The 22783-nt window shown below is 40.2% G+C and overlaps 1 protein-coding gene and 1 long non-coding RNA gene across 8 annotated transcripts in view; one reads left to right on the top strand and one right to left on the bottom strand.

Moving 5' to 3' along the window:
* Nucleotides 1–285: 285 nt before the first annotated feature.
* The window catches only part of TMCC1 (transmembrane and coiled-coil domain family 1), a 245873-nt gene continuing 223375 nt past the window's right edge, over nucleotides 286–22783 (bottom strand). For all 7 annotated transcript variants that reach the window (XM_031955621.1, XM_031955615.1, XM_031955612.1 and 4 more), the window contains 3 exons: nucleotides 19945–20885; nucleotides 6537–6672; nucleotides 286–4498 (listed from right to left, as the gene is read on the bottom strand). In XM_031955621.1, the coding sequence (XP_031811481.1) occupies nucleotides 4184–4498; nucleotides 6537–6672; nucleotides 19945–20885 (1392 nt within the window). In that variant the 3' untranslated portion in view covers nucleotides 286–4183. The remainder of the gene's footprint in view (nucleotides 4499–6536; nucleotides 6673–19944; nucleotides 20886–22783) is intronic.
* Nucleotides 12774–22413, top strand: LOC116421871. The gene is made up of 3 exons (XR_004232457.1): nucleotides 12774–12962; nucleotides 15950–16104; nucleotides 21875–22413. It is a non-coding gene; the product is annotated as an uncharacterized LOC116421871 (long non-coding RNA).

Raw genomic sequence — 22783 nt, forward strand, 5'->3', positions numbered from 1 at the left:
TGAGTTCAAATCCAGCCTCAGACACATCTTCCTGAAATTTCCAATAGACATAATGATGTGAATTAATCTGATACGACTTCTATAAATTTAGGGATATAACTAAGAGCACCTGATATGGTGCAGCTGTAAGGGACTGATTTTTTGCTTTTGTTTTGTTTTTAAAGGAAAGAATAAATATGCAGTTTTCACTTCCCAGCGTTTTACTAGCATCTTACTTTCAGTGATCTTTGGCAATTGAAAGTACAATAACAAAAAAGAGCCAGACAAATTGGAGTCAGACCATCGTGTTAATAGTTGAGGTCTTTATTTAAATTTTTATATACAGTAAAAGTGCTGCCAAGAAACCTGCAGCAATCAGACAAAACATAAATGTAAATCTCTCTCAACAATTAGCAGCTTAAGATCTAGCAACTACAGTGTTACGTTCACAAGTGTCATTTCTGAACTTTTCAACCCGTGCAAGTGAGTTTTTATTCTTTTACAAATGGAAAAAACACACTTACAGTCTAGTCAATGCCTACTACGGTACCACCCGGCATACACAACACGCAGACAGACATATTTTAACTCGCTAGAGTCACATTCAGAAATCCGAGTTCCATTAGGTAGAAGGGGCAACCACAGCTCTATCAACCTTGGCTTGTTTCATCACAATCATATTTGATTTGGTTATTGAATGCATATTTTTTTCCAAACTGGGAGGCAGTTCCTTTTAGGACCCAGTGCAACAACAAACAGAATTCAGCATTTCATCAAACTGTACCCTACAGACACGCAAGACTGGCAAGGAAACCAAACACCGAGAGGATGAGCCCGACGGAACTGGGTTCGACATCGAGAGATCAGCAAGAAGATTCCTTCAAACCGTCTTCTCGAACTTCGGATTGTCTCTCAGTTTGGGGCATGGGGTGAGAAGGAGCCCTAATCCTTCCAGACGGAGCGTGGCTCACCTCGGCTCCCCAGTTTGAGATTCTGGAACGTGCTCAACACCCCACCCTGAGGTCTAGTCGGAAAGAAGTGCCTTAGGTTTAACAGAAACAAAGTGAAATGTCAGGAAATCATCCTACAACCTGAAAGCGGTCCCCGTCCCAGGACACAGCCAGTCACACACACACCAGGGTAGGCACCAACTCATGCGAGCAATCCAGGAATCCTTCCTTCAAAGAGAACAAACGTAGCCTTTACAAGGAAAGGAGCTAGAGTCAAGTTTCCCACAAGATAACAATTGTTAGACCATTAGGATGAGGTGACAGAAGAGATTCCAGGAAAGGGGAACATCTCGAAACCACCTTAGTGCAGGGGAAGTAATCGAGTCAGAAGAAAAGGCAGCAGGGTTAGGAACACGGGGAAAAAGTGGGGGAAATGCTGACATTTGGGAAAGGAAAAGGACCAGGGTTGTTCAAGGGGGACATAATTGTCTCATCTTAACTAGAATGAGCGTTTCTGTTGGAAAGAGGAAGATGGAGAACTTTCTATCCCTGTCTGGCCTGGGGCTCAGGGCTCAATGACCAGGGTATTTTAGTAAGGGCCAAGTTGAGAGTGGAGAAGAGAACAGAGAACAAAGGAGTGAGGCACCGAACACAGACCTGAGGCAAATGGGGGGGAAGCCCCTGGGGTGCACAGGCTGCTCCCCAGAGTTTCCAGTGTGCACTACAGTTAATAGTTTCCACACAACTTAAGAGACGTACTGGCTTAACAAGTGGCAAAGAGACTGGGCTTAAGAAAGATGATGTTTGTAGCGTGTATTTCATATCGTAGAGGTCTCTTCCCTGTTTTTAGAAAACGTATTAAAATGGATCATGGAGAAATGCATAACAGTGGAGGAAACTATTTCAGCTACATAAGGGCATTACATTCTACGGCACTCCAGTTTTTTGTTTTTGTTTTTTTAGCAATAGTTATGTTTTTAGGCAAAACAAGACTTCCAAGTATTCAGAATTCATCTGTAATGCAGTGGAAAACAGGAATGATTTCATTTCAATATGAACTTGGATGGAATACATCTCCTTTTACTCTTTCTTAAAAAAAAAAAATGAATCATTGCAGCTTCTCCTAGTTTGGGGAAAGGGAAAGGGAAGAACAAGTTCGTGAGGGCAATTCAAGCAGCAGACAGGCTGCCCTTTGGAGATAGGCAGGGGAAGAGCAGGAGTACCTGAGTTTTGTGATTACAGAGGTGATATGCTGAATTTCTTGGAGGAGGCACACAGGGGTTACAGGGTTGGAAGGACTAGCTGGTTAAAGCTAAGCAAGGCCGGGGCAGCCACGGGAACCCTAAACCCTGCCTTCCCAGCAAAAGGGGCAATGATAATCTCGTTCAGGAATAATTTTTTGGAATGAAGAAAATAATTAAAGCCTGGCTTCCCATTCCTAGTGCGCGGCATTCTATCTTTTGGTTGCACAGAATTGGAGCCAGGGGGAGAACAGCAGGTACAGTTTGATACTGGGAATGGTGCAGAAACTCTGTGCCCTTTGTGGAGAGTCAGAAGCATGCACTCAATAGCATGAGGGTGTTAGTTACAGAAAAGAGAGAGGGGCTGGCTCAATATCTCTCCACACAATAGAATTCATATTCAAAAAGAAAAAGAAAAATCAACACAAACTACAGAACCCAGAGTGAGAATAATTCTGTTAGGAAAGCCAGTGAAGGACAGCAGATCACTGACAAAACATTCATACACATGCCTTAGGAATAGCCTTCATCACCCAACTTATTTTCTTGTTCTCATTCAAGGGAATCATCTCAAGTTGCCCCAGGGAGGCAGCTAGAATAAAGCTTTGAAAAGAAGGCTCCCCGGGCCACAGAGCGGACAGAAGGACAAACAATCTGCCTACCATCAGCTAGAAACGAAGGATCACTTTGGCTTCAGTTGCTGGGGATGCTTTGTTTTATAAATAAAAAGAAAAATTAAAGTGATTTAGGGTTGACTCTATTTCTTGATAAAGTCTCCTGTAGACTTTCCTAAAGAATGCCCCAGTCCAGCTTAGGAAATGAAGTAAATTTTAAGGGAAATATTCCCTATTTCGATAGTGCTGGTTTGAGATTCATAGAGTCACCATCATTCCCCAACTAAATCAACTCCACTGAGGGGGGGAAAAATGATGGAGAGAGAGGAAAAATGTTTTAAGATATTGCAACTCTAAGCATGGGGCAACAGAGGGCGGCATTTGCAAGGTCTCACTTTCCTCAAATTGTTTAGAGACAAGACAGAGCACATTTAATTATCCACACATTTCTTCATTTAAAAACATCACTTCTTTATTTCGAGGAAAAAAAACACCCTCCCAGCCCCTTCCAAAAAAACCCCAATAATAATTATAATAATAATAATAATAACAATAATAAAAAATCCTATTAGAAACCATAAGGAAGCACTGAGAGTTTGAGTATTACATTCTTCAAGTATGCTGTTCGGATTTTTTTATTTTTTAAATCTGTGACTATACACATATATATAAAAAAAAAAAAACCTTAAAAGTGCGGCCAAGGGCTTTTGCTTAAGATTAAGTATTTAGAGGGCTACTTCAAAATACTGTAGTAGGGACTGTGCAGTTATCCTGTCGGGCGTGACACTATATCCTTGCAAAAGGGGAAGGGCCCAGATATAAAAATGACCACCCTTCGAGATGCACATGAGTGGCTGCCGTGAGCGTGGACGCAGTAGGGCCGATCCACGTGTTCCTCCATGCGTTCTCCGCGGCTAAGGAAGATCCAGCCTGAATCAGTGACTTCAGACATGGAATGTGCTAGGATTTCTCAGTCAAGGGGAGCCTGGGGAAGGAGGGTCTGGGACAATCCCAGACAAGGCAGGTGGCTAGGCCTAACTGGCTGAAGTGGACTCCTCTTTCTATCAGGTTGTAGTGCAGTAGTTCGAGCCGGAATTTAGAATGCCCATCGCTGTGCTCCGGATTGTGTTGGTTTATGTTAAAGGATCTTTTTAAGGTTTGCATCCCAGGAGAATCATGCTACATAAAAATGATCCAGGATTTTTGCCCAAAAAACTTCTTGGATAAAATCTAAAAAATACTATTGCAATCGCGTCTCTCAGAGAAAAAACGTTATTCTAAATGTAAACAGATTCACTCGACTCTTTCTTGTCGTTTAAAACTTCAGAGTAGTCAGGCTGCTGTCTAAATCTTTGCTGCATGCACGCGCCAGGGTCAGGGAGCAGCTGCCTCCGTGTCATCATCTGGGGGACGAGAAGAAGCGTTCCACGTAGCCAAAGATGGCGTCCCAGTGCTTCCAGAGAAAGGCAATGAAAACCACAAGGAATAAAGTGCTGAACGTCCTGCTGCGAGTCTTCATGAGAGGGACCACGCAGTTGGCCACGGTGGAGACGAAGACCAAGAGGACAGCCATCACGGCCAGGAGGATGTTGATGAATTTGCCCAGGAGGTTGCGGGCCGTGGCATTCTCCAGTCCTTCCAGCTGCACCACCTGCTGCTGCTGCTGCTGCAATTCCATCTTGGAGATCCGGGTCTGGCACGCCTCCAGCGCCTCCTGCGGGCCAGAACAGGGAACAGGTAAGCCTTCCAAGAGCCCCCCTCGGGGGACAGGGCACCCACACTAGGAGAGATTACATCACATTCAAAGCATGCACGCTGGGGGATGGGGGCTCTCTCAGCAAGTCAAGTAATTTACTGGCCCCTTAAGAAATTGGGCAACCGCCTGGCTGCCCTGCGCTCTGCCTGTCTCAGAGACAGCAACTGGGAAGACGAGCCCCTGGCAGGCTCTCGCTGAACATGCTCAACCCCCCCCCACCCCCCCCGCCCCGGTTCTTCCATTTGGGACATTTGTCTTTCAAAGTGAGGCTCCTTCCTTTTAATTCAAGCAAATGCCTGACATGGATTATTCCCACAGGACACAGATGAGGCTGAGAGCCGTCTCTGATGCTGCTGACTTTATAACTTCGGGGTTCCTCCTTCCCATGATGTCTGAAGGCACAGACGGATATTTAGCATTGCTTTGTGGGTCTGCACCAAACACAAAAACTGATAATCTAATGGCTCTTCTAATGAGTTTATTTTAATCCCTCCATGTTTCAAGGGTACAGATTCTGACTGCTTATAGCAGAGGTTCTCATCCCACATTTTATCTCAGAATTTCAAATGGGAAACCCAGATACTTTCACCTGGGCACATCCCTGCCAACCTTCTGGGAACTGAGATAACATTCCTGGCAGTTTTATTTCATGGACTGAATGAGGGTGGGATTGCCTCCTATTTTCTTACATTTCTACAAGCTCAAGAGTCTAGCCAGGTAGGTCACAGACTGAAAATGGAGATTTCAAGAAATATGCATCCTAGGAAGCCTAGAAAAATATAGCACTGGGAGAAACGCTCAGAGTCAGTGGTGTTCTTCTCAAATAGATCCTGTGGGCCTCATATCACAAATTAACATTATCCAGGTTGTTCTATATTTTGATTTATTTATTTTTAACTGTTTTCTAATGGCATTTTAATCTGGCTCTGGCTGTACTGGAACTCTTGTGGGTTGCGAGTTTGCTCACAGCAAAAGTAAGTTCCTGACTCCCTTGAGCGCAGGCCCCTAGGTCATGCAGTGGACAGAGCACTGGACCTGGAATAAGAAAGACCTGGAATGGAACCCAGTACTATAAGTATGCTGGACTGGGCTAGGCACTTAGCCTCTGTCTGCCTCATTTCCTTGTTCGTAAAATGAAGATGATAACAGTACCTACCTTCCAGGGTCATAGTGAGGATTAAAGGAAATAAAATTTGTAAAGCACTCTGTCAACCTTAAAGAGCTAAATAAATGTAGGCTATCCTCATCCTCATCAGTATCAGTGGCAGTTTATTTAATGATTTTTTTTATATCTACAAAGTTGTTACCACTCAGTAACATATTCTTGGGTAAGAAAGGTAGAAGGAATGGTGTTTATCTTTGAGTGGGAGGAGCAGTGCAAGGATGACCATTAATCTTCTCCCTGTCCCCCGTCCTTATCCAGGGGTGCTTGACAAAGTTTCTGCAAAAGATTTTTGTTTGTCAGGTTAAGACAGCTGGCTACCTTATGATCAAGTTCAGTGGTCTGTGTTCATTGTGTAAAATTCAAAGCAAGACAGCTTTTGGACGTGTTAAAAGAGAGAACAGTCCAATATGCTTAGTTCAAGAGAATACACAGAGCTATCCTTTTGCTGGGACTTTCCAGTCTGCAGAGATAAACAGGCTTTCCAGTAAATGATGAAGAGTTTTTTCTCCAGCAAGAATGATACCCCTTTCTACCTAAGTGATTATTCCACATAGCTACTAGTATCCTTGCTGTTCTGGGTTGTATTTAAGCACCTTGGATTGACCCTGCGCTCATTCTTTCTCTGCTTCTATACAAACATATGTGTGGTATCCCTCAGAAGAAGCTCCTCGAGGGTAGTGTTTCCCTTTTGTCTTTGTAGTCCTAGTAGTTGACCAACCCACTGACTGGCCAAAACTTGAGAATTAGGAGGTTTCAGGAAACAGATCAGTCTGAGTTTAAGTGGGCATGGGTCTGAGGGCTCATAGTCTGTCTCTAAGCCCTGATACGAACCTGGATGTCCCGGGCCCTCTCATAGGACTGATAGGCGATTTTCTCCTCCATGCTGGCCAACTCCTGCTTTAAATTCAAAATCTCATTCTGATGGAGTTCCGTCAGATCATTTAGCTGCTCCTCTAATCGCTCACATCTGAAAAGTGGGAGAGAGAAATCAGAAAATATTATACATCAGAATTTTTTTAGTAATTTTCAAATTGCCTTCATAGCATATCTTTGGTTCCCAGTCACATGGGAAATGACAAGCAGAAGCTTTCCAAACAAAGATTCTTGTTAATGAACAATTTTATCTTGTTTCTAGCACCATTTTTGTTGCTGTTGTTGAAATTAGCTATACCAAACTATCCCCATGATCTAGGTAAGAAGAATGCAACACATTTCCCAAATGAGGAAGAAATTCCCAACTACAAAGTCCTACAGTGGGCTCAGTTGGAACAGGCCCAGGTAACATGCTGGCTTCTAACTACCAACATTTGCTTCCCTCCTCAAGTCACAAGTGGATGGAGAATGGCAGCTTTTTCCAAGAAGAGAGAACTGCAGCTGTTATTCTATGCTTGAAATCCTCTGATAGGAGATAAACAATTGGTCTGCATAACTCTACTAAATACAGTCTCAATCTACAGGAAACATCAGGGAGGAAACTGAGAAGAAGTCATAAAGTGGGGGTGTGAACAAATTCTATGGAGCAAAGAGACTGGCAACATGCCTACCATGTCCCAAAGCCCAGTGTGCCCAGAGCACACTCGAATGAACTTTAATTTCAAGACCGCCATTTTCAGAAATTTTTTTCCTAGCAGAACCACCCAAACTTTGCTGTCAAATTACCAGTGCCAACAAGCCAGAGGCATAAGGCTGACTGCTCAGCACTGCCCAGTCACAACGTCTTAGGGCCAGCAGCTGCCATAGCCCAACCTATTTTATACAATCCATACACAGTCAAGTTTATGTAAGAAAAAGAAAAAAAAAATAGACACTAGTAAGTTTTATTTTAATAGCACAAACTACTTCTACCTTAATTTGCGTTAAAGCACTTGGTTCCTTAAAAGATCTGACTCCATTTCTTTTACCCCACTCATGAGGATCTATGTGTAACAAGTGAAGAATAGAAGGTCTAGAGAAGGGAGGTGACTGCTCAGATCTGTCAGGGAAAGAGCAGCTGAGCCAGGGCCAGAGTATTCACTTGGCTGTTTTATAAAGGTAAAATCTCTTTGTCTGAATCATCTGCTACTCTCTAAAAAGCAGAGAACCAAATGCTGAAGGGATTCATATCAACAATGCCTGTGCCTTCTTCTAGATAGTTCTTGTTTCTCCTCTTCCTCTAAGGATTTCTTAAATTTGGGTCCATGAATTTATCTTTTTAACACGTTCATGACTACTTTAATTGGTGTCCTTTGTAATACTGTGCATTTTTATTTTATGCATTTAAAATTATGATTCTGAGAAGGGGTGCACAGGCTTCACTATGCTGACAAATGGGGTACACAGCCACCAAAAGAGCTAAGAACCTATTGAAGTGCTTAACATTATTCAACTGTATTCTCTGAGTAATGTTTCCACCACTAATTTCAAGGATAATTTAAAGTTAGTACATGCTTTACACTCAATTTTGTTCTAAATACACAAATATTTAGAATTTATCATTATTTTAAGGTTCTTTATTTTAAAACATCAACATGAATCTATTTTTCAAAGCTTAATATGCTCAAGCTCAAACTGAAAACTTACTGTTTTAGTTGTGTATTTTAGCAAGGGAGATGGTTAAGTTATAATTTGGTAGAAAGATTCCTTTTAACTTTACAAAATTAGAAGCAAAACCCCTATCATGGTTCAGAAATCAATGCATAATGACGTATTTGCAGTCAGTGACCACAATATACAATGCATACTACCCTTGAAGAAACCTCCACTAAAAAGACAAATCCACAATTCTGTGTAGTTAAGATTCCTGATGATGAGAAGCCAGATAACTTCATAGGCTTGAAATCTCTCACCTGATGTATCACCTTCAGGGGAGGGGCTAAAATATCTGAAACCAGATCAGTAAAACAATAGTTTCCCCTTGTAAAGTATCTGTAAGCAGAATAGCTAAGACAACTGTAGCACAGGCCAGGAGAAACAGGAAGAACTAGTTTCCAGTCAAAAACAAAAACAAAAAATCTATTCCCCCCATACCTCAGGACAAAGAACTGAAAAGCAAATAAGTGATTGTGATCAGATTACCTTCACTATTTAACAAACATTACATCAGCACACTCAGGTGGTATTTTAAATTAGCCTTGAGTTTCTCAGCAACCTTGGGTCAAGTGTTGACCAGGAAAAAGACAATATAGAACAGTGAACAATAATAGACCTAATAGAAGACCTGAGCCTTTTGATAAAGATCATAGATAGACTGGACTAAGGTGGGCAGTCCACCTTAAAAACACACACACACACACACACACACACACACACACACACACACACACACAACACCCCAAATATAGCCAACTGATGATGAACAAATCCAGTAAAAAACTACAATGACCACTTCAAAACTAGACAAAGAATTATTCAGAACCCCTAGAGGTTCCTATTCCTGTTCCTGTTCCCTAGAGAACAGGAAAGTTTGCTTGACTGAACATACAGCACCAATGAAGTCAAACAAGATAGAGCTGATCAACAAGAGCCGAAATAGGTAGGTAGAAGATACCTGTAGCCCCTACATTTCTGTATAGAAGCAGCAAGACCACAGGGCTCCTACAAGAAAGTTCTAAAACAACTGGAAACCTACAATGTGTACCTTGGAAGCAAGTGGAAATAGTAGTAACCAATCCCAAATATTTCCTAGTTCTAGGTCCTTAAACATCCTGAAGGGTCTTGACGATTTCTTGTTCTGAACATCAAAGATCCAGGAGGGCCTAAAATCTATTAGTACTCTTAGAAAAGACACATTGTAAAACACAGAAGTTAATGCAGAAACCCAAGGAACTCAGGTTGAGATCAACCAGGGTCAAATCCCCCAGTAGAGGGAAGAGCCTAGTCCTAGTACAAAGTTCCAGTACTGGGTCCTAGAGATGGAAAGATGAGTAAACAGAAGAAGGCCCTATCCTCTCCACTATGAAAAATTATTTTAGATCCAAAAATAGCCAAAAATCGAACACAAGAGAGAATCACTCCATAATATGTGCAAGTAAAAACTCAAACAAAAAAATGGATTTTCCATAAGGAGCATATGAATATTTACAAGTGTAATGGGAAATAAAAGCTCTGTGAGGAAAAAAATAACTTGGAACAAAAAGTAGTAAACCTCACTCAAGCAATGAATACCTTGAGAACTAGAACAGACCAGAGAGAAATAAGCGACTTCAAGAGACAATAAGAAACATTATAGCAAAATAAAAAGATTGGGGAAAAAAAGAGAGAAAAATATAAGCAGTACCTGCTTTCAAAAACACCTAACTCAGAAAATAGGTCAAGGATAATTTAAGATTCATTGGATTCTCTGGATATTAGAATTTTAAAAAAAGCCTAAACATTTTATTTCAAGAAGTCCTAAGTGAAAATGGGGGTAATGTGAAGCAAGAATCTACTGCTTACTTCCTGAAGGGAACTCCAAAGGAAAAGTCCTAGAACACTTATAGCCAAAATCCAGAGCTTCCATGTTAAGGAAAAAAATACTACAAACAGAAGTAATAGGAAACCACAGTCAAGATCACATATAACTAGATAGCTTCCACTATAAATAAGTGAATAAACTCAAAATGAAATATAAACTTGGGGTACAATATTCCAAAAGGCAAAAGATGTAGGATCAATAGTAAAGAGGAGAAACAAATATTTCTTCTGAGTCTTAAAGTCTTCAAAGAGCAATGAGGGGGTTAAATAAGAAAAACAGAAGACTCAATTCTGAAGGTTTTAAGAATTGTAAAAATAAATTGTAAAAAGAATTGTAAAAAATTGTTAAAAAAAAAAAAGAGGTAAAAGGAACACACTAGTGTAGAAGGCAGAAGAAAGTGTAGTGGTAGAAATGACTTTCTTATAGTGAAGTGAAAAGAACTGGGACCCTAACTGGTATGACAATAAAAACATTGTTTAGAAAAACAATTTTTGAGATAATGATAAATGTTGAAGGGGATGTAGGAAAACTGGGACACTAATGCACTGCTGGTGGAGTTGTGAAATGATCCAACCATTCTAGAGAACAATTTGGAACTATGCCCAAAAGGTTATCTAACTGTACTAACCCTTTAATTCAGCAGCGTCACTACTGGGTCTGTATCCCAAAGAGATCATAAAAGAGAGGAAAGGACCCACATGTACAAAAATATTTGTAGCAACTCTTTTTGTGGTGGTAAGAAATTGGAAAATGAATAGACGCTCATCAATTAGGGAATGGCTGACTAAATTATGGTATATGAAAGTAATGGAATGCTATTGTTATATAAAAAAAAATGATGAGCAGGCTGGTTTTAGAAAGGCCTGGAAAGATTTACATGAATTGAGGTTGAGTGAAACAACCATAAATACATTATACACAATAACAGCAAGAAGGTGCAATGTTAAACTATGAAAAGCTTGGTTCTTTTTCAGTAGTTCAATGATTCAAGGTGATCCCAATAAACTTTGGATGGAAAATACCATTCACATCAAGAGAGAGACCTATGGATACTGAATATAAATCAATATATATCATGCTCACTTTTTTTCCCCTTCTGTTTATTTTTCCTTGTGGCATTTCCTCTTTATTTTGATTTTTTTCTCTCAACATGATTCATATGGAAATAAATAAAAAATGAATCTATGTGCAGGAACCAAAAAAATGTAGCTTTACATGTAACTGGGGAAAATAAAAATGGAAAAAGAAAAACAACTTTAAAAAACTTATGTACTCTCATCAAACAAATGGCTAATCATGTCTCCAGTGTATGTTACCTATCCACCCTGGAAGATGCTGGATTCAAGTTACAAAAAGAGATGAACATTTTTGGACATAGCTCCTGTGTGTGTATGTTTTGACTGACTGTGCTTATTATAGAGGTTTTATATATAAACTTTTGTTCTGCCTTTACCTGGGAAAAAAGATATTAGCAAGAGTTATGTCAAACAAATGGGAAAAAAAAAAGGCTGTTGAAAAAATTTTAATGCACAAACAACATATGAACATATGAAATGATGGGGCTGTGACTAGAAAAATCTCCACGAATCACTTTAAAATGTAAAATGAGGTCAACGATTGGTTTCAATCTCTTTATACAACCTTAAAAATTACTGGGGTCTCATTAGGCTGTTAAAGATTACTAAGGGCTTCAAAGTATTGCAAATATTTTAAAATTAGAAGTGCTTTCTAGCTCTGGATTCTACATCCTAGAGGAGAAGTGTAAAGTTGTTGTATTTACTCTTCATGATGGAGAGATCAGAGAAAGGTAAATTTACCTGGCTGGGGTAGAATTCATCCTCCCAAATGCTTTGGAATTTAGTGTTAAGGACTGAAAAAGATGTGTCGAAAGTTGTGGGAGGGGAAAGAAGGCAGATTAATTCTAAAAAACCTAGAGGGTAAGTAATGCAAGAATATGAAGATGACAAGCACTAAGAATAGGCAGAGAGGACTTAGAAAGTTCAGACTTTATGCCAGGCAATTCAAATGCCCTGAAGCCCCATAGGGAGAAGCTGTGTTTTTAGCATAGTTGAAACTTAGACCTTAGCTCACTTACTTGGATCAGGGTCATACATTGCAAGATTGTGCAATGATCAACTACAACAGACTTGGTTCTTCTCAGTGGTTCAGTGATCCAAGGCAATCCCAATAAAGTTTGGATAAAAAACACTATCTGTATCCAGAAAGAGAACTACAAAGACTGAATGTAAATCAACATATGCTATGTTCACAGTTTTTTCTATTTTTTTCTCTCGTAGTTTTTCCCTTTTGTTCTGATTTTTCTGTCCCAACATGATTCATGAAGAAATGTAAATTTAAGAAGTTAATATACATATATAACCAGAAAAATAAAACCATATAAAATAAAAAGAATTAATGAAGATTGAAAACAAACTGTATAGTGATTCCATATATAAAAGCCTGGCCCATAAGGGCATGGCTCAGCCAAAGCCTTTGCCAAGTCTTCCAGAACTGGGTGTAACATACAGCAAAGGCAGTATCTGAGGCTTAAGAAATACTATGAAGGAGATGAGATGTTCCCTGGAGGGACACCACAGGTCTTCTCTTTGGTTTTTCTCTGACCAGCCTGGACAGAGCTGAACACTAGTGCTGTTTTCTTTCCATGTAAGTCACCTGCAAAAGTCCAGAGGGTCTGTGAAAATGGAGTAGCAATAACCATTGTGACATGGGGTTGGAGGGAGGTGGTGATGGGATGAAAAAGCTTCACACTGTACTTCTTGACCAAGAATCCACAAAAGTTACTGATGTGCTTGTTTTTAATCAAGGTACATGCTTTTAATGTTACACTGAGAAAAATAAGATATCCTGTACCCAAAGAGATCACAAAAAAAAAAAAAGGGAAAAGCACCCACATGTGCAAAAATGTTTGTGGCAGCTCTTTTTGTAGTAGCTAGAAACTGGAATCTGAGTGGATGCCCATCAGAATAATTTATGGTATATGAATGTAATAGAATATTACTTTTCTATAAGAAACAATCAGCAGGATGATTTTAGAGAGGCTTGGAGAGACTTATGTGAACTGATGTTAAGTGAAATGAGTAGAAGTAGGAAATGATTATACCTGCAACAAGATTATTTGATGATCAATTTTGATGGCTGTAGTTTTTTTTCAAGAATGAGATGATTCAGACAAATTCTAATAGATTTGTGATGGAGAAAGCCATCTGCACCCAGAGAGAGGGTTATTGGGATTGAATGTGGATTACAATATAGTATTTTCACCTTTTTTTTTGGTTGTTTTTTGCTTGCTTGTTTTCCTTCTCCCATTTTTCCCTCTTTTGCAGCATGACAAATGTGGAAATTTGTCTAGAAGAACTGCACATGTTTAACCTATATTGGATTACTTATTAAGGGAAGGGGGTGGAGGAAGGGAGGAAGAAAAATTTGGAACACAAAGTTTTGCAAGGGTGAATATTGGTAATTATATTTTCATGTATTATGAAAAACAAAAAGCTATTATTATTTTTTAAAACAGAAAAATAAGGTACCTATTTAAAGATATGGACACAACTGAAATTCATAAACTGCACTGACCATCACAAACTGCAGAGAGTTTTTCCCCCTTAGAGAGCAGGATAGAGCTTTAGCAACAATTTCACTTATCTGACCACAGCAGAGAAATCAAAAAAGAGAGATTTTTGAGCTAATACAAGCATTCTAAAATTCACACACTAAAGAGCAGGTCTTACTTTAATCAATCAAGAACCAGTTACTGTTTTGCACACTGGGGGCACAAACACAATGAGTTAGACAACCCTCATCCTTAAGAAGGCTGAATTCTATTGTCAAAAACTACATGGACACAAAGACTTAAGGCTACAGAGCCTAAGGGAGAATTTAAACTCTGCTCTTTCAGAATCCAGGACCAATATTACCTCCTGTGCTGCGGGAGAAGGGGATGGGGATAGGGAGAGATGGGAGAAGACAGAAGATTGGAGAGTAGATTTGCATTTTCTTCCATACAGAATGAGAGAAGAAATCAAACAGGGACTAGCAAGAAGATTGCCTTGGGGCAAGGGCCAGCTGAAGGGGGAGAGAATCATTGGTAATGTCCCTGAGTGTCAGTGTTCAGTCTCTTCTCAGCTCCATAAAAGCTGCTTTTATTCAGGAGCAGAGAAGGAGGTGGGGGTGGGAAACTCAGGTCGCAGGTTCATCAAGGGATGAGGGATGGAAAGAGGGGTGGAGGGATTCCAGAGCAGAGAAGAAAGAGGGACAGAATGCCAGTCTAGAGCATAGGAGATGGGAGCTCAAAGGCTCTGTGACCTTGCCGAGTCACTAAACACCCTGAGCCTCATCTTCCTCATCTGAAAAGTCAGAGTAATAGCATCCAACTCACAAGGGCTGTTATAGGGATCACAAAAGCAGTCTGCAAGCCTTAAACCGCTATGCAAAAGTGGAAGCCAAAGCAGGGTTAAGGCCTGAGAAAATCCTAAGTGGAGGACCCAGAAAGCACTGATGATTAGGCAGAGGCCGAGGGATGGATGGAATGAAAGGGGGTTACAATTAGACAGAATAGCAGCATTTTTGAAAGAGTAGACTGCTTGTGGGCAATGGTAAGATCGCTCTTGTGTATGGGGTGCAGGAACAAGTAATGGGACAGGAGGAGATTAAGGGACTTTAAGGGAACTTAAGTTCCTTAGTACTAGGGCAAGAACTGGGAAGGAGAGGAACCCCAGAAATAGGGAGCTGAATTTAAAGATTTGGGAGAATGACCTGAGTGCTGATACATAATCCCTATCCTGAAAATTTAATCTAGTTAATGTCATATGAGGAAAAGTTACTGCTGAGTAACTGTAGCTAAGGGTGAGTCTAGAAATAAAATGGAGAGTAAGGACTATTGGGATCCTCTTCCAGGAAAGACTCCCAGTTCCCTGTGTTCTTTCCATTTAGAACCTATTTACTTTTCCTTCATATACAATTCTAGTAAGTTTGGGGCCTACCACAGGTAAGAAACCAACATTCTAACCAGGAGGTCCAGGTATGGCAGTGGAAAAATGAAAACAAAGAAAAAAGCTTTCCACAAGAACAGACACAGAACTCAAAAAACACAGGCTTATTTAGCATGTGTACACATACATAGTTCTTCACACCTTCATGGACTCTGAAGGCTTGCATCCTCTTCTTAAAAGATCAAATGATGTTTATTATGCTCTTAAAAGGCAGAAAAATGTGTTTTAGAGAGATTGTCATCACAACTGGTTAAAATTTAACTGATTCCATAGTTATCTGGAAAATTCACTTATTGAGAATACTTTATTCTCCAAAGCTGTTGGATAAGGTATTTTAAGTTCTTTAACATTCTCTGGCATAGAATAGCTACTCAAAACAGATTGGTTGAATAAGTGACTTGTTCCTGGGATGGTGACAGGAATAGGATCTAAGCTCCAGTGGTTTTTAAAGAACCTTATTGAGAGAAAAACATAAACTAGGAATGTCTCAGGATTTTAAAGAACGAAATCCCAGTATAGAGCTGATATGAGCTAAGAAAATAAGTTTGTAGAGGCTACTTTTGTCCTATTGTTTTCAAACTAAGGTATTTCCTATTAGTTTAATGGATTTACATATCCTCTTTCATCCTAGTGATTATTCTGTAAAAAGGACCATTTTGCCTACAGTAGAGAATAAAAACTGTCAGAAAATAAATGAGTTTGGACTCCCTGTTGTAATGAGGAGATAAAAGAGGAAGGGAAAAAATAGTTGAGATGCAAAGTATGTCTGGGAAGTAATTTTTCTTAGCTTTTTTTCCCATCAGCTCTAAATTTGACATGAAGGCACGTCAAGCTGAAATCTGATGGATAAAAACATCAAGGAAGCAAGAATGGCAAAGCCAGTCATCATAACTTCATCATGAACCAGTGAAGGCATCAAAAATGGATTTTTCTGGCAGTTACTAGAATAATAGGTCATGTGAGTGCTACAGGTTTAATTTATCTATATTTTAAGATATCATTTTACAAAGTCTCTTGTTCTATTCTTGTAAAAAAAAAGATGGTGAGATGCGTGCTCTGTGACAGTGGAGTGAGGTGGATTAGGAAGGAACTGAATGGCCAATCCAAAGAATACTAATGGACAGCTTCCTCTGACACTGGAAGGAGCTCCCTAGTGGAGTCCCCCAAGAAATTAATATAGTGCTTTCTGGGTTTATGTGATACCTGCTCATCAGATTTGCAGAAGATACTATGGGTCCAGGGAGAACTCAATGAATGGCAGTGATGGGTCAGAACACTGATTCAAAGCATATACAGCTTCTAGGGGAAACATAACGATGAGGGCCCCTGACCTTCGAGTGCTTCTGTTCCTACAATCTGTCAATGATTCTAAAGTCTTCTGGCCTTAAGATAGTCTTACAAACATTGCTGACTGTCAGATAGACAATCTGCTGGTCAGTGATAACCAAATTCCTGAGATAACAGTGAATAGAGCACTTCTCAGGTCTATGTCTGGGCCATAAAATTATTTTATCAGTGAGATGAAGAACTGGATGAATTTATCCACTTGCTCCTGATTCTTTGCTAAATCCTTTTGGAACTTAGTGCACTTCAATTGGCGTTACAATTACAATAAACTTTTCTATCCCCTGACTTGGAGATGGGTTCAAGTTTGTAAATTCTTTTGAGATACCTCACAACATTGGTCTCTGACCCCAACTTTTTGGGTTTCCCTTCTGAACCTCAACAGTACCACTGCTTCTGTCCCCTAGGAGTGTCTAATCTCTAGACACAAAAATGGTAATAGTTTAAGCCTTCCTCTTTCTTGTCCCTTCTCGAGCATTTATCTATATCTACAGAGATATCTTTCTATAGATATAGATAGACAGACAGACAACTCTCTACAGAAAAGCAGACGGAGGCACAGCTATGCTATTGGTCACAAAACTGCCTCCACTAAAGAAAGTGGAAGACTTTGGGAAAGAATGACTTCTGGATGGGGAGTGAGGCTCAGCTGGGGTGGGAAACGGCCACCCCAGTGATAGGTTCCTGCTCTGCACCTGCACACTTTCTTCCCTAGCTCTGCTGGCACACCCCTGCTAGGTCCTTCCTCAATGATCCCTACCTACTTCTGTCTTCTTCCATCAAACCTCTCCTCAGCCCTTTCCTGGAGTTCCTCCTTTCCAAAACACATCCAGATCAATCTTTACTCTTTTTGGCCAAGCCTCCGACAATTTGGTGCCATTTTACTTTCCCCAAACCAACCCTTCTTCAGGTATCTTATTCCTTCCATCTTCTCCAAGAGACTGCCTCTTCCCTTGCCTTCCTCTTCTCTTCCCTCCCTCCCTGCTCTTCAACCTGTCCCTATTTACAGCTTCCTTTCTCTATTGCCTACAAACATTTCCAAGTCTCCACCTATTCTTAAATCTTTTACTGGCCCCTACTATCACCTCAAGTCATCATTTTCTGCCTCTACTTTCACCATCAAACTCCTGAAAAAGTGACTCTACTTACTACTGTTTTCACCACCTCCTTCCTTTCCTCCTTTCCTCCTTGTCCCCCTCCCTCCTTCTCCCCTCTCCCCACTCTCTCTTTGCCATCTGACTTCTAACCTCATCTCCCCACAGAAACTGATTTCTCCACACTGACTGAGGATCTCTCCTGGAGCCTTCTGTACTCCTGGAGATTATGCTCTGCTGGTTTTCATGACACTCCTGGCTGGATCTCAGTTTCTTGGGTTGGGTCATGAAGACCAGCACTTTGTGGGTGGACTTCCTGGTCTCAGGAGCATTCTTTTCTTCTCTCTGCAAAATCTCACCAGATGATCTCATCAGTTCTCATGGACTTAATCACTGCCTTTCTGCAGATGACTCACACATTTAGATATCCATCTACAGTGTCTGTCTGTCTCTTTCTCAGCCCTTATCTCCAACTGCCTCCTGGACATTTTGAACCCGATGGCCCAGACACATCTCACACTGAGCAAGTCCAGAAGAGAATGCAGGCCCTCAACCCTCCTCAGTTTCTCCATTTCTGTGAAACGCATCTCTAGTTTCTCATCTCCCATGTTCACAGCATGAGCATACTATCTGGACTCCTGCCTCCCATATCCATTTAGTCGTCAAATCCTGCCATTTCTATATCTGCCAAAAATGTCATATCCTTCTCCCAACTCACAAAACTACCACCAATTCAAGCCCTCATCGTCTTCTATTTGGACTATCATAGTGGTCTCCAAAGTCATGTCCCGGCCTCCATCTCCACTTTATCCTCTTTACATGGCTGCCAAACAGTGCTCTTTATATGCATTTCTGATGCTGCCATTAATTCACCTCCATAATACATTTTCATGGTTCCCTACTGTGTCCAGGGTACAATGTTAACTTCCCTTCACAACTTGGATCTAACATTCTGTCAGCCTTAGTACGTTACTCCCCCTTCCCACACATGGTATACAATTTCCTTCTTTACTTCTGTCTCAGAGAATCCCTTTCTTCCTTCAAGACTTAGGTTAAGTCCCATGTTCTACACAAAACCTCTTCTTAGCCTTAACTCTCCAAATTGTTAGGATCCACTCTCTCCAAACTATTTAACATTACTTTGTTTTTATTTTCTACATATACACACTCCCTACTCCACAACATGCTGCTTTTTTTTTTTTTTTTTGACAGAAAATAAGCTCCCTGAAAGCAAGGGAGGAGTTATCTCTATCTCCAGCTTTTGGCACAGTATCTGCCTGTTTATTGATTAAACATAGAGTAGGTATTTAGTAAATGTTTGTTCACTAATAGACATATAAAATGCTGGTTGCTGTAGAAATATAAACTGAAAATAGTTAAGATAGTGTAAGGACTTCTATGTTTTAATTTCACCAACTGAAAATATGGCTTGACGATTAATTTCTTCTCAAGAAGTAAAGGTGCTTTGAGATAATCAGATAAGCTATAATTTCAGAATTGGAAAGGATCTTACACATCTCTTGGTCTAACTTTTTCATTTTAAAGAACAGGAAAATGAGACACTGAGTGATTAAGTACCTAGCCTGAGGTCATATCCAGCAAGATCAAACCAGAATTAGGTCTTCTAATTGCCTAGATTTCCCAATCCCCAGCCTTTTTGACATTCCACTCTATCCTCCTGCCTCAGTAGGACCTTGATCTGCTTTCCATGGGAGAATGCTCTTTTAGGGGAACTATTTAAGTCCTAGCATCAGGAACAACACTCCACAAGAATATTTCTCTTATAAGGAAAAGAAAACAGATGGGGGAGGACAACATATGGAAAACAGCTAAGAAATGAACAATGTGAAATACCAAAAGGACTCTGCTTCTACCTTTTACACAGTTATGCCTAAAAGAATCAGGTCCCTTGAGAAACCTCAATTGCTATTGAGCTACTTCCTGCTAAATCTGCTCCCATCCCAAAGTCCCACCAAAATTTAATAAGAGTAACAGACATGTTTATCAGGACCGATTTCCTACATGGCTTCATTTCTCAGATATTTAATACTGTACTCAAGGACCAAACATTAATAGTATTTTATTACATTTCTGTTAACTTTGATTCCTTTAATCGACCATGACACAGCAGAGATCTATAGTTAACATGTCTAGTCTGTCTTCTAGAAAAATTTGAGCTTTAGAGACATGACTGCTAAAGAAAGAGGCATAAGACTTTCTAAGGCACAAAACCCTCGAGTAGAAGGTCAAAGCCCTCATGGGTTTCCCTTCCTTTCTGTAATGCCTCGTGCCCAGATGACCCAGGAAAAGTGGCTCAACTCCCTCCATCAGAAATGTACAACTGTTCCAGCAGCACTTACCTATATCGCTCCTCCTGTAAGGCCTGCATTATTAAGGAATAGTCCCTCTGATAATGCTCCTTGAGGTTTTCAAAGGATTCCTCTAGTCTGGCCTGCGTCTCTCGGATTTCCTGGATCTCATGAAGTATTGCATCAAACCCTGAGCTCTGCATCTCCAGAGTGTTTGTTTTGGAGCTTGATGCTCCCACAGGGCCTCCCCCAGTGGTACTGTTGGCTCCCACCGAGCCCGAGGTAGCACTGGAACAGTCCTCCTCACTACCATACTTTGGACTCGACTGAAAGTTGGCAATCACTCCCAGGGGCTTCCCCCCAGGCCCATCCTCTATCTGCCCTTCCTCTAAAGAGTCTTTCAGATTAGAGATGTTGTCCGCACTGCCAAACTTGTTCCGAATTAATGAGGCGATCTCTCGAGGCTTGGAGACAACAGCGCCCGCAGCTGAGTGAGTGGCCTGGGAGAAGCTGGAAAGTCCGCCTTTGACACTGTCCACTACCCCCTCACTGAAGCCAGTCACTTTTGCCCCCACATCCTTCAGCCCCTGGTGCATATCCCTGAAAACATCCTTGGGCTGCCGGGGGATCCCATTCTGCTCTACTTCTCGTAGCTTCCGATGATAGTGCTCTAGCTTTTTCTGCAACTGTAGGATGGTCTGGGCCGACTTCTGGTTTTTCTTCTCAAACACCTGCTTGATGCGAGCAGTCTGTTGCTTGTCTGCGTTGTTAGCAAGTTTCAAGTACTCTGCAACATTATCGTCCCGGGCTGTTTGCTCGATTTTGATCTGCTCCGTGAGTTTTAGGATCTTCTGCTGCAGGTGGGTGATAGCTGCTTTGGTGCGCTGGGGGTCGGGCGTCCCATCCACTGACTCAGTGTTGATGCTGCCGTCGGTGCTAGAGGTCACTGCGCTGGATGTCTGAGCAAGGCTGCTTACTTCCAACCGATCAATCTAGTATCAAAGGAAGAGAGGTGGACATTAAAAGGATGCTGAAAGTAATAGGTTTCATTCAGAACGGGGCAGGACACACTTTCCACTCACATCTCTGGAAAAGTACACAAATGATTTCTATTAAATGTCCCCTTTCTCCCTTGCTGGTTCTTCCTACAGGTGTATTTTGTGTTAAATGAATCACATAGATTAAAAACAACCAATTTTATACTATAGATAAATTTAGCTACAATTGTTTCTTTAGAAAAAAAATTCATAAAAATACTTTTTAAATAGCAGGATTTAATGGTTAAGTTAACTGATCTGAGTTACAAAAAAGGGACAAAGTTTTTTTTTTTAAAGGTGCTCTACCACTGTGTACAGCAATGCCCACCTCCATTATCACATTCTACAAAAACAATTTAGTTAAAAAAATCAGCAATTTATGGATGCCAATTAGTCATTTTAAAACAATAATATAGTTCACAGAGTGAACTTTCATTATGCCTGTGTATTTTTACCCAAATAAAGTCAAAACTTAATGTTTTGCTTTGTAAAGTCAAAACCATTAACAAAAGTTGGATATAATTTAATTTAATTTAATTTAAATTTCCTTGTCTGGTAGATTTGGATAAGCAAAAGTAAATGAAAAGACATCTTTATAAGTGGCAAGAGTTTGTGAGAATAAATGAAAAACATTTGTAGTAATCCAGTTAAAGCAGGCCTATTTTATGAGTTCTGGTTTTAAAAAAAAGTCTTTTGAAAATGAGCTACCAAATAAAAATAATGTTAAAAATGCATTTTCCCCAACACATAAGAATCTGTAGCAAATTCTGGTATGATAAACATATAGTAATAATAAGCTACAAGTATGTGATTCAATATGGCAATAACCATGAAAATGAGAAATGGTCATTAAGGAGTGAAAACCTGAAAAAAACCAAGTGAGCAAAATGTTCAAAGTCAGTTCAAGTCAAGTCTTACAGTGTGAACATGTTTTTCTCTTCTAGGGGTAACCACATGTGAAATTGGAAAGAAACTGAGAAAGGAGAATCAATTTCAGCTCCAGAAAGTTAAGCTGCCCCTTCAAGATTGGGCTTCACCCTAGGGGAGAGCACAGAGATTATATAGGAGAAAAAACATTCACACCAATTCCTCCCGGGGAGAGGAGGTAATGAATGAGAGAGGAATTCAAAAAGTTTTGGAAACTGCTCCGTATTAAGGGAGCAATAATAAAATAACTACCAGAACATTCCAATAAATGATTTCTAAAGGGGATGTAAAAAAATGGGCTCTTTCCCTCAAACATTTCTCCTTAGACTTCAAGGAAAAGAATCTCCTCTCCTATACCCCCTCCCCCCCATACATATGTGAATATATATTTTAAGATCTCATACTTTTTGATTGATATTTCAAGGAAAAAACCTGAAGTACTTCTTCCTAGCCACTGGAAGCTTAAAAATATATGCAATTTAATTTAATCTTTTCTTAGACTGCACATATCCTTTTCTCCTAAATTTGTCTTTGAGTGGGGGGGGGGAGGGACAGAAGTTCAAGTTCAAGTTCTTAAGAACATTCAGTACTTTGTTGGATTCAATAAATTACCATTAGTGGGAATAAAGGCAATTAAAATATCAATGTTTTAATATTTGAAGGCAACAGATAAAGAACCTAGACATTTTGCCATTATTTTGAACATCCTTCTCAATTTTGCCAAATTTGCAGGATCAGTAGATTTTAGTTTCACTTTTTTGGGCCCTATACGTCTTCTGTGAGAATTTTTATAAGCTGAAAAATGATCAAATGGTGGGTTAATTTAGCAGGAGGAAGGAAGACAAGAAGGCAGGGTTCTGTATACTCAAGTCATCTGGAATCACAAAGTAATTTGGGATGTGACTCTTTATGACCTTTAGATTTTC

The sequence above is a fragment of the Sarcophilus harrisii genome, chromosome 1, assembly GCF_902635505.1.
Source record: "Sarcophilus harrisii chromosome 1, mSarHar1.11, whole genome shotgun sequence".
Taxonomy (NCBI): Eukaryota; Metazoa; Chordata; class Mammalia; order Dasyuromorphia; family Dasyuridae; genus Sarcophilus; species Sarcophilus harrisii.